Source organism: Rhipicephalus sanguineus, chromosome 7 (genome assembly GCF_013339695.2).
Source record: "Rhipicephalus sanguineus isolate Rsan-2018 chromosome 7, BIME_Rsan_1.4, whole genome shotgun sequence".
NCBI lineage: Eukaryota > Metazoa > Arthropoda > Arachnida > Ixodida > Ixodidae > Rhipicephalus > Rhipicephalus sanguineus.
The window spans coordinates 128,405,021-128,417,360 of NC_051182.1; the positions used below are offsets into that span (position 1 = coordinate 128,405,021).

At 49.4% G+C, this 12,340-nt stretch overlaps 1 protein-coding gene across 1 annotated transcript; it reads left to right on the forward strand.

Annotated features, from left to right (window-relative positions):
• The first annotated feature begins 3,939 nt into the window (after positions 1–3,939).
• LOC119399008 (E3 ubiquitin-protein ligase Siah1) lies at positions 3,940–11,416 on the forward strand. Its single transcript, XM_037665822.2, has 4 exons — positions 3,940–4,166; positions 5,997–6,129; positions 8,581–8,687; positions 10,978–11,416. The coding sequence occupies exons 1-4, from the start codon at positions 3,965–3,967 to the stop codon at positions 11,370–11,372; spliced, it is 837 nt and encodes a 278-aa protein (XP_037521750.2). The 5' UTR covers positions 3,940–3,964; the 3' UTR covers positions 11,373–11,416.
• Positions 11,417–12,340: the final 924 nt, after the last annotated feature.

Genomic DNA, 12,340 nt, shown 5'->3' on the forward strand with positions numbered 1-12,340 from the left:
GAGAGCTAGGTTCCCAGCTGGGCGCTCAATATTTGTGCTGTTCATAGCGCCACCAAAATAGACAGCTAGGAGAGCTAGGTTCTCAGCTGGGCGCTCATCTTTGGGCTGTTCATAGCGCCACCAAAGTAGACAGCTAGGAGAGCTAGGTTCTCAGCTGGGCGCTCATCTTTGGGCTGTTCATAGCGCCACCAAAGTAGACAGCTAGGAGAGCTAGGTTCTCAGCTGGGCGCTCATCTTTGGGCTGTTCATAGCGCCACCAAAGTAGACAGCTAGGAGAGCTAGGTTCTCAGCTGGGCGCTCATCTTTGGGCTGTTCATAGCGCCACCAAAGTAGACAGCTAGGAGAGCTAGGTTCCCAGCTGGGCGCTCAATATTTGTGCTGTTCATAGCGCCACCAAAATAGACAGCTAGGAGAGCTAGGTTCTCAGCTGGGCGCTCATCTTTGGGCTGTTCATAGCGCCACCAAAGTAGACAGCTAGGAGAGCTAGGTTCTCAGCTGGGCGCTCATCTTTGGGCTGTTCATAGCGCCACCAAAGTAGACAGCTAGGAGAGCTAGGTTCTCAGCTGGGCGCTCATCTTTGGGCTGTTCATAGCGCCACCAAAGTAGACAGCTAGGAGAGCTAGGTTCTCAGCTGGGCGCTCATCTTTGGTCTGTTCATAGCGCCACCAAAGTAGACAGCTAGGAGAGCTAGGTTCCCAGCTGGGCGCTCAATATTTGTGCTGTTCATAGCGCCACCAAAATAGACAGCTAGGAGAGCTAGGTTCTCAGCTGGGCGCTCATCTTTGGGCTGTTCATAGCGCCACCAAAGTAGACAGCTAGGAGAGCTAGGTTCTCAGCTGGGCGCTCATCTTTGGGCTGTTCATAGCGCCACCAAAGTAGACAGCTAGGAGAGCTAGGTTCTCAGCTGGGCGCTCATCTTTGGGCTGTTCATAGCGCCACCAAAGTAGACAGCTAGGAGAGCTAGGTTCCCAGCTGGGCGCTCAATATTTGTGCTGTTCATAGCGCCACCAAAATAGACAGCTAGGAGAGCTAGGTTCTCAGCTGGGCGCTCATCTTTGGGCTGTTCATAGCGCCACCAAAGTAGACAGCTAGGAGAGCTAGGTTCTCAGCTGGGCGCTCATCTTTGGGCTGTTCATAGCGCCACCAAAGTAGACAGCTAGGAGAGCTAGGTTCTCAGCTGGGCGCTCATCTTTGGGCTGCTCATAGCGCCACCAAAGTAGACAGCTAGGAGAGCTAGGTTCTCAGCTGGGCGCTCATCTTTGGGCTGTCCATAGCGCCACCAAAGTAGACAGCTAGGAGAGCTAGGTTCCCAGCTGGGCGCTCAATATTTGTGCTGTTCATAGCGCCACCAAAATAGACAGCTAGGAGAGCTAGGTTCTCAGCTGGGCGCTCATCTTTGGGCTGTTCATAGCGCCACCAAAGTAGACAGCTAGGAGAGCTAGGTTCTCAGCTGGGCGCTCATCTTTGGGCTGTTCATAGCGCCACCAAAGTAGACAGCTAGGAGAGCTAGGTTTTCAGCTGGGCGCTCATCTTTGGGCTGTTCATAGCGCCACCAAAGTAGACAGCTAGGAGAGCTAGGTTCTCAGCTGGGCGCTCATCTTTGGGCTGTTCATAGCGCCACCAAAGTAGACAGCTAGGAGAGCTAGGTTCCCAGCTGGGCGCTCATCTTTGGGCTGTTCATAACGCCACCAAAGTAGACAGCTAGGAGAGCTAGGTTCTCAGCTGGGCGCTCATCTTTGGGCTGTTCATAGTGCCACCAAAGTAGACAGCTAGGAGAGCTAGGTTCCCAGCTGGGCGCTCAATATTTGTGCTGTTGATAGTGCCACCAAAATAGACAGCTAGGAGAGCTAGGTTCTCAGCTGGGCGCTCATCTTTGGGCTGTTCATAGCGCCACCAAAGTAGACAGCTAGGAGAGCTAGGTTCTCAGCTGGGCGCTCATCTTTGGGCTGTTCATAACGCCACCAAAGTAGACAGCTAGGAGAGCTAGGTTCTCAGCTGGGCGCTCATCTTTATGCTGTTCATAGCGCCACCAAAGTAGACAGCTAGGAGAGCTAGGTTCTCAGCTGGGCGCTCATCTTTGGGCTGCTCATAGCGCCACCAAAGTAGACAGCTAGGAGAGCTAGGTTCTCAGCTGGGCGCTCATCTTTGGGCTGTTCATAGCGCCACCAAAGTAGACAGCTAGGAGAGCTAGGTTCTCAGCTGGGCGCTCATCTTTGGGCTGTTCATAGCGCCACCAAAGTAGACAGCTAGGAGAGCTAGGTTCTCAGCTGGGTGCTCATCTTTGGGCTGTTCATAGCGCCACCAAAGTAGACAGCTAGGAGAGCTAGGTTCTCAGCTGGGCGCTCATCTTTGGGCTGTTCATAGCGCCACCAAAGTAGACAGCTAGGAGAGCTAGGTTCCCAGCTGGGCGCTCATCTTTGGGCTGTTCATAACGCCACCAAAGTAGACAGCTAGGAGAGCTAGGTTCTCAGCTGGGCGCTCATCTTTGGGCTGTTCATAGCGCCACCAAAGTAGACAGCTAGGAGAGCTAGGTTCTCAGCTGGGCGCTCATCTTTGGGCTGCTCATAGCGCCACCAAAGTAGACAGCTAGGAGAGCTAGGTTCTCAGCTGGGCGCTCATCTTTGGGCTGTTCATAGCGCCACCAAAGTAGACAGCTAGGAGAGCTAGGTTCTCAGCTGGGCGCTCATCTTTGGGCTGTTCATAGCGCCACCAAAGTAGACAGCTAGGAGAGCTAGGTTCTCAGCTGGGCGCTCATCTTTGGGCTGCTCATAGCGCCACCAAAGTAGACAGCTAGGAGAGCTAGGTTCTCAGCTGGGCGCTCATCTTTGTTTGGGCTGTTCATAGCGCCACCAAAGTAGACAGCTAGGAGAGTTAGGTTCCCAGCTGGGAGCTCAATCTTTGTGCCGTTCATAGCGCGCCACCGAAGTAGACAGCTAGGAGAACGGAGCTAGCTAGAGAATTTTCGTGCGAACGCATAGACAGAGTGTAGTTTGGACTTAGGGTTTATCGAAACACGGGGCTTTTCTCTAAAGAAAACAGCGTCTCTCGGGTTTCAGAGTCGTCGCTAAATGATTCCTTTTGTTTCGTGGTAATAGCGAGTGAAGTTGTCAAAGACGCATTGTAAACGGAAATCACAACGTCGGATGGCCTGATGTGATGTACGCTTTGGATACGGCCACATATTTGGTCACTTTGTCTAGCGCATCTGTGTTTGCGTTTTAAGCGAATCGGAGAGGCGGTATGACGTACCACTTATGAGCCGGTTAGAAGTGAAAACACAGTGGCGTCCTGGCCTGGTGTGCTGATGGTGATCTTTGTTTAAAACAAAGTTGACGCTCTTTTTATGAAAAAGGTGTAAGTGGTGATTGTTCAATAAAATTTCAGTTGGCAGTCCAGCGCTAGTCAGGTTGTGTGTGTTCCTTCTCTGTCCTCGTTTTTTCGCGCTGCTTCAGGCTATTTGTTCTGAAATACGCTACTTAAGCGCGACGAGTCACAAACTTAACCCCAGGAATACTCCAGGCCACACAAGAACGACGACGTGCAAGTGCCGCTACCAGACACACTCTAAAAAAAGAGTATGTGTGACTCCTTTCGGGGAGTCCTGACTTGCCACGTATATGACTCTCTTGAAAGAGGCACGTTAACTCTCTTGTGGGTCACACGACTCTCCGAAGAGAGTATGTTGATCTACGAAGACAGTTGACGTGTCTCTTTAAAGAGAGTCATATACGTTGCAAGTCAGGACTCTCTGAAAGGAGTCAAATGACTCTTGTTCTCTTAGAGTGCACCTAAGTGAAGGATTGGGGTCGCCTCCAGAATTTATTCTCGTTGTGTTACACGATGACAATGTAATAGCTAGGGTGTGTAATACGATGACAATGTAATAGCTATCCACGAGCGGCCTTGCTTACGCATCTTGGTGCGCTGTTACGCAGTATACCTTCCGGTCCAATCAGCGGCGAAAATGATGGCCTCCGTGACCAGCATGTTCAACCCGACCCGAGCGCAGACGACGACGTCCATCTCGCAGATGTCCAGCCTGCTCGAGTGCCCTGTCTGCAGGGATTACGCGCTGCCTCCCATCATGCAGTGCGAGAACGGCCATCACCTGTGCGCCCCCTGCCGGAAAAACGTCACCATGTGCCCAGTGTGCCGCGCGCCCAAAGGTGAGCTCGGGCACATTCCAAGCGTAATTACGTCCATGCATAAATTATTTAATCAATTGATTAATCGATCCGGTAGTCAATTGAAATAAGTCTTTTATAAAGGCGAAAGCCTTCGATGCCTTATCAAACGCAAAAATTCATCTTCGGCGTCGGCGGCTTCAGCACGAGCGATGCAAAAAATCATCATCACGTGATGTCATCACCATATGACGCCACAGTGACGTTACAGGTCGCCAAAATGTGACGTCATGATGACGTCATCACACAACATCATCGCTCAGTCAACGGTGGGCCGATTCTGGAGGCAGTGCAAAACCACGTCAGGTGCAGAAAGCTTTCGGAGGGGGGAGGAGGGAGGATCAATACATTGACTGAGAAGAAAAGGAAGATGGCTTTCGCCTTCGAGTCGTTAGGCGAATGCATAGGGCATGGAGAAAAAAAAACTAGGAGGAAGCGTCACGTGACAATCTCGAAGCCCAGCCATAAAGAATTAAGCAGGAGCATGCTGGGAAGTGTTACCGGAGCATAGAGTGACGAGGAAGGAGTGGTGTTGGAGGAGGTTGGATTGTGGACGCTAGGGCGCGCGCTCGTCATTTTTTTTTTTTGCCATGAGCCCACCAAAAGAAGAATCGATACAGGAGCATGATGGGAACTTTGACCCGAACACGAGGAGGTAGCGGCTTCAGAGGAGGTTGACTTGTAGACGCTAGGCGCTCTCCCTCCTAATCTTTTCCCCCTCCATGGCATAAGGGACCCTGTGAGTTTGTTAGTGTACATTTTTAATTTTCGTCTTGATCTTCACTCACTGCAAATTTCCGTTCAAGTAATGCGTTCAATCCTGTTTTTACAACGGTGCATACACCCGCCGGCTCCCTCAGCCCCACTAGAAGTTTCCCGATACCCTTTTCCCCGAGAGCTCACCGAATTGAACAATCGTATTTATCGGCAAGGTTCCATAATTGACTAATGGTCGCTGGCACTTGCGGATTTTCACTAACCGTTGGCTAAATATGGCTAAACGATGGCCATAACTGTTGTCTAATACTGGCTACATCATTAATGAGAGCCGAGAGATACTGAAGCCAAGGAAGGCATAGGGGACGTTAACTGTACTGTTTTAACTGCATTGTAGTAATTATGGTATAAATGTGAAGAAAGTAAAGTGGACGAAAAGACAACTTGCCGCCGGCAGGCATATCCGCTGTATATCCGCAGAAAAGGGCAGATAAACACAAAACTAACGCAAGGGAAACACAGGCGAATCAATGCTCCGCAGTTCGTACAGATTTCACTTGGGGTGGAACTGGCTGTGACTTTGTTTTTTAGCTGAGGGCACACTATTAGAAGGTATTCAGTGACGTCATCATGCGCCATTTTGTTGCAAAATTCGCAGCTTCACTGTTCTGGAGATAAGCAGATCAAGATAAGAAAGCGCGCCTTTTCACTGTGCTTTCTGTGCAACAAAATGGCGGCCGCAATGACGTCAGTGCATACTCCCTATACATAGCTTGCACGTGACGTCATGGACGCACAAAATGGCTCCAATATGGCGGCTTTGATGACGTCAAGGCAGTATAATCACGCGGCGACTAACCTGCTTCAGTGTGATAACGACGTCGCTGGCAGGTTATAGGGCCTCGGTGAATGAATAACGAAGGAGCCAGCATGCGAGGTAGTGATAACACAAACGTGACGTCACAGTGTTCGCGTCCCGCCATGTTGGTGCTCCAGCGTGACTGTTTCAATGACGTCAGTGCAAGCCATCTATAAGGAAACTGGACGTGAGTAACCTTCGTTTGATTCGCCTGTGCACCGTTATTTTGCGTTCAGGGAAAAACAGGAACTTGGCGCTGGAGAAGCTGGCCGATACCACGCTGTTTCCCTGCAAGTATCGCTTCAAGGGCTGCACGACATCTATCCTGATCGCCGACAAGAAGAAGCACGAAAACTCCTGCGAGCACGGGTAAGCGGTCGCGTTACAGTTAATCTTTTCGTTCATAATGATCGTGACCACCACCGTAATCATGAGCATCATTATCATGATCACCGCGATCACCCCTATGGCGGCTTCTGCGGCTCAGGTTACCCGCTAAGGATGCAGAGGTTATAGATTGACTAAAACTTATTGACTGGCAAACGTATTGCTGCGAACTATGCCTTCTCGTTCGTTACTTTTAGGTGTTGTGGCCAGCGTCTGGTCGCGCCCGATTGTGTTATCTGTGTTTGATGCGAGGTGCGTGTCTCTCTCTTTATCTGGCTAGCTGATTTGATAGACCGGTGCCCTGTCGCCGCTAGACCGGTGTTATCGGTGTAATGCGATGGTTGCGGAACGGGTAACGCCGAGGCTTAAATGCTCACAGAAAAGGCGCCGCGGCATTCGTTTTTCTGCCGACACTCGCCTTCGTACGTCACTCTGTAGGCTGTTACTTCGCCACTTGTATTTCTCATCGAACTTATTGCGGAGCACTAGTTCGCTCCAATAAACCTAGTTTTACCGAGGAACCCTGCGTCGTTTCTGGCTACGTGACATCTGGTGGAAGTGCGGGGTATCGATCCCCGTAGCTACAGGGCGAATGTGGAACGTCAGGATGTTTTGAATATACTGAAAAGCAGAGAAGAGCATGCGATTTCTACTGTTTGGCAACACACTTAACTGCATCTCTCGGAGGAAGCTGTGTGATAATCAAGGATTATGTCACTCTATTAGCATATTACTTCATTTAATTTGAATATGTTACAGTGGGGTGTGCACGCGGATTGTTCTAGTGGACTAAGATCGCTTCTGAAATGAAAGAACGCGGCAAGTTTCGATTTGTTGATCATTTAACTTGTCAGCTTTAACTATTACCGAATAACTATACTTGAAGCATGCACGCGTGGACGTACACAGCGATGTCGATGTTGGTGGCAAAATCTTGTGCTACTAATTTAAACCGGAAATGAGACATAGCCGTTGCTGTGATAACTAAATTTTTTCAACCAGGCTTGTACACATTACAGAAAATAAGTGCCCGATTAAAACTGCAATTACTTCCTTTAAAATTAATTGATTACAGTGGTAAATTACAGCCCCAGAAAAGTAACCGAGCAATTACAGAAATGCAGTCGATTACTTTCGCGTTACTTCGCTTAAAAAATTTATTTCCGTAACACAGTAACACAAGTTTACTCAAACTACAACGAACTACTGTGGATTGAGTGGTAGAGACGAGGCTGGAGGCTTGCGTGAAGACTGGGAGGCTTACCGTGGCTTCTGCGATATATAGTGTCACATGTTGTTAACTTTCAACAGGAGTTTTTCAGAAGTTGTCGTTGCTGATTCTTCCACGTTTTCTCGTTAAGAGGTCAGCTGCTACACTGAACTCTCTCTCAATGCATGCGCTGGAGGAAAGGGTGGTGTTATAACGTAGGAACACCTTGCTCACTCGCTTGTAGTTGCGCAGTGCTTCGATGCTAGTGTCCGTGTCCTCTATTCTGCGTCGCGCTTCGCTGTTGCTGGCGTTTCGATAAGGCTTTGCAGGTAAGGCCATGGAAAAGGAAAAAAAAAAAGGCTCTGTAGGGACTCCCCGTCTGACAGGACGGGGGGTCTACGGAGCGGTCGCATATTTTTCGGGACGAGAACTGCCGTAGAAGATTAGTTTTCAAAGACTTGATTCTGGGAAAAAAAACAATTGATTACCGGTAATCACTTACAAGAAAATGTAACTGAGTCGGATTATGTCACACTTTTAGCATATATCGGTGCGATCGCGCAGTGAACTTGGATGCAGTCAGCGCCTCTGGCGGTGGCGGCTAAACGCTAGAGCAACGCGTTCATTTTCGCGAACGCGCCGTACTAGCATTTCGCTGAAGCTCATTGGCCGGCGCTGCGAAGGCACACGAAGCGCGAGGAGCGAAGCACGCGATCAACGCGCTGATACGCTGGAGAAACATCAGCGTGAACCCATCAGCGAGAACTTTGAGCCATCCTGCGGGCAATGTCCAAACAATTTTCTGCGGCACTCACGCATGCAACTCAAAGACGCCGGCTCGACCTTGGCTGAGCTTGAAGGTTAGAATCACGGAACGAGCCGTCTTCGGGGTTTGCACCTGGAGTAGTAGAGCTATCGCTCTAAAGACCCTTCAGAAGCGCCCTCTTGCGCGAGGAGTCACATGCGCAGCTACGCAGGTGTACACGTTGCGTATAGCACTTGCACACTAATGTACCACGTGTCATGCCGTGGTAAGTGCTTAACGGAATGGTACATTCAGCCTCGAATCATCATCATCATAACTAGCGGCCCTCTGTCCGCGACGAGCCCCGTTGCTTGCTTCGTGCTTCCCCGTAAACGTTCAATCTTTCGCTGGCAGCACAGCTTGAAGTGCCTACGCGGTAACGTGCTCTGCGTGATTGCTTTCCGTAAACTTAATCCAGGCCCTGTGGCTGCGTACTCGGCAGGAAGTCTTGCAAGTGGCGAGGACCGCTGGAGAGGCTTGTGGGACACATTCTCAGCACGCACGACTTCGTTCCGAGATTACAAGGTGAAGTACCGCATAGACTATGCACACATCTACAGCGCCAACCCTGGTAAACCGGCGCATTTTGTCGTTTAAAAGCTAACAACCGCGCCGCCTATCATAGGGTGGACAGTTTCTGCAAGTTTTATAGGTAGCACCAGTGAGTGAGTGAGTGAGTGAGTAAGTGAGACAACTTTATTTCGAGATCCGGCTACTTTCTGGTCTAGGCCAGATCGCTCAGATGGACCATTCTTGCTGTAGCCTCCCTGGCCTGCTGGATAGCCCAGGCTTGGTCCTGTAGATCGGAGCTGAGCAGCGTTTTGCTCCCGGAGAGGTTCTGTGAAGTCTGTTTGCTGTTTGGGGCACCCCATGTGACTTAAGCAATCGTCTTCTATTTTACGTACTTTACATATAGGTAGCTCACACGTGGCGTCATGGAAGTAGCTTCTGAATGTACTCGCACCCCTCATTGACGGCTTTCATTAAAAGCAGGTTGCGGCTAATCTGCTTAATGCGATAGCGATGGGGAAGGAACGCCTCTGTGCGTGAATAAGGAAAGAACCTCCATAGGATGTTTTGACAACATAAATGTGACATTGCAAACGTCGCGTCCCTCTCCCCCCTCACCACCTCTCATGTTGGTGCTTCAATAGGGCGGTTTTACTGATGTCAGTGTGAGCCACCTTTAGAGTTATAGGTGGGTAGAGTTATAGGAACATCCTGTGTAGCTGAAAAAGGGCTAGGATAGGATTTGTTTTGAAATTTTGGCCATTATGCCGCCTGTTTCCTATCTAAGTTTGGGTGACGTGGACGAGTCGATGTAAAATTTACAGAAGCCACGCAAAACTTATACCGCAAGTAGTCCTCCGAGATGAGTTTCCTTTAGATCGGTCCAGTTGTAGGAAAATTAGCTTTGCTGCCATCTGTAAACGCGGAAATGGACATCTTCACAGCGTATACACCTTATTAAGGATGCAAGCGAGTACAAGCGATGGCAGAAAGTTCAGTTATTTGGTAGGGATTGACCGGGGAACACAGCGAGTATCACAAGAGAACAGAACCAGACGCCGGCGCTTTTGTTTTCCTGTGATACTCTCTCCTGTCACTGTTTGCACGCTTTACTTTCTTTCAAGACAGTCGTTTCACTCAGGGGCGTAGCCAGGGGGGGGGTTCAAACCCCCCCGAAATTTTTCAGTTTTGCTTGCGTATTTATACACGCGCACATACAAACGCACGCACGAACATACATAAAGTATGGTTGAACCCCCCCCCCCCCCCCCGAAAAAAATTTCTGGCTACGCCCCTGGTTTCACTTCTAAAAGGAGTGGATTGTGAGCTGCTGGGCAGCTGACGCAGATTAGGCGATTGGATGTCTTGGCATGGTTCATTCTTCCCCTGTTGCTGAAAAAATTGCATGGTGCTAAGCTACACCATTTATTGCGGGCATGCTCATCATTTCGCGTTTCTTGATGAACCTGCATCGATTTACAGCGTATGGCTAGCGATGGCTGACAAAATCTACAAACTAGCCAACTCAATCCAACCCAGCCCGACCGAAAGTTAACCCGACAAGATCTGACCAACCGATCAACCAACCTTAGTTCGCGGTCCATCCGTGAATTGGTCTGACAGGGGGACAGACATGCCAGCTGTATCATGACCGACCGACCGTGGACGGACGGTCGACCGTCCGCCCACTTACGGTTGGTGACTTCACGGCGTCCGTGGTCGGTTGGTCCGTCGGACCGACGAACGGACAAACCAACTCGCTAAGAACTGACAGACACGACTGCGAATGGACGTAAAGTCGATCGGACCGATAGGTGAACCAACGAACAACCGACCCAACGATCGACCGACTGACCGTTTGTTTGTGGTTGGTCAGACTGGCAGACAGACCATGCAATGACCAATCGACTTGCTTACTGACCATCTGTACGTCCGTACGCGCTCGAAAAGGCGAATGGGCGTGCGTGTAACAATCGGCTAAACCACCGACCACAACTGACCGACTAACCGGCATACTAACCAACCAACCAATCAACCAGCTAACCAACAAACGAAATCAAATCAACCCGGCGCAACCTCCAGCCCAGCCTAAATTAACCTAAGCCGAGCCCTCACCCAAATAAATAGAAGCGAAATCGTATCTGCCGGCCGATCAGCCAAACTGCCAGACATGTAGACTGAGTTGGTAATTATATATTACGATAAGTATGCATAACTATACAAGTAGGCAAAAACAGGACACATGTAGTCAATGTAGACAACTCCTTTAGGTAAGCGGTCCTTTTCCGTGCAAATTAACGCACAGGCGAGAACGTGGTCGTGACGGCGACGAACTTCCGGCGTGTCGAGGCCTTCTGCTGGGTGGCGCTGCAGTCGTGCCTGGGCCGTGACTTCGTCGTGATGCTCAAGAAGAGGAACAACAGGGCCTCGAGGAACCGCTTCTTTGGCGTTGTGCTGCTCGTCGGGTCGAGCGAGGAGGCACGACGCTTCCTGTACCGGCTCGAACTGTGCGGCGCCGAGCACCGGCTCTCGTGGTCAGCCAGGACCCGGAACCTGCACTCGCAGGCCGAGACCGACCGGAGCGGAGACGGCCTGGTGTTCGACGTGAGCACGGCCGAGCGCCTCGGCAACGGCGCCGACCTCATCATGGACGTCACCATCAGCGTCGCGCCCTCTTTGTGCGGTGATAACGTGCTGTAGGAAGGTCGGAGCCATGTGGCCGCGCGCGAAAGAATTCGGATAACAAAATTATCGGTACTTGTAATTATTCGTTGCAATATATTTCAATATCTATCTATCTATCTATCTATCTATCTATCTATCTATCTATCTATCTATCTATCTATCTATCTATCTATCTATCTATCTATCTATCTATCTATCTATCTATCTATCTATCTATCTATCTATCTATCTATCTATCTATCTATCTATCTATCTATCTATCTATCTATCTATCTATCTATCTATCTATCTATCTATCTATCTATCTATCTATCTATCTATCATCTGCTAGTATTATCGGGTATACACTAGTAGCTGAGATAGTATTCAGCAGATGAATATATACTTACTCGCTGGGGGATCCGATTTAAGTTTGAGCAGATTGAGGTAAGCTTACCCGTTACCCGCTTGTCCAACGACGTCGACACTGATAATCAATGTGAAGTCACGACAGGCCCGGTTGTCACAGAGGATACAAAGCTAAATCTACGGGGCTAGGGTAGTGATGCAGAACTATCGATGGTACTATCGATACTATCGATAGCTGAGTAACTGTCGAACTATCGATGGTAAAAGATACTATCGATAGTGCTATCGATAGTAAGCACTATCGATAGTTTAAAATCAACAGCGCTAACTCATTGCAGAATAAATTTGGTTTCCCGCATGCGTAGTACATAGTGGAGCCGGAGGAGCAGGTTTAAGGGCAAGAAAGTTGACATTCTTGTGTTCTTCACCAGAGTGCTTCGTTGGCACATGGTCATAAAGTCAGACTCTTCAGCTGTAGCGGAAAGGAACCGTTACATGGGGTGGAACTGTGCGGCTTCAGGTTTATATTGCATTTGATGTCTTCAAAATATAAAAATTATCAAGAACTAAGTTTGTTCATTGTAAGATGTAACTGGTTGCTTTTAAATATTAATTTATTGATGGACATATGCCGC

What these genes read in the sequence shown, in the direction of transcription:
- LOC119399008 (XM_037665822.2), top strand. Translation starts at nt 3,965, where the DNA reads ATGATGGCCTCCGTGACCAGCATGTTCAACCCGACCCGAGCGCAGACG. An exon ending in AGTGTGCCGCGCGCCCAAAG is followed by an intron (nt 4,167 to 5,996) that starts GTGAGCTCGGGC and finishes TTTTGCGTTCAG; the next exon opens with GGAAAAACAGGAACTTGGCG. An exon ending in CTTCGTTCCGAGATTACAAG is followed by an intron (nt 8,688 to 10,977) that starts GTGAAGTACCGC and finishes ATTAACGCACAG; the next exon opens with GCGAGAACGTGGTCGTGACG.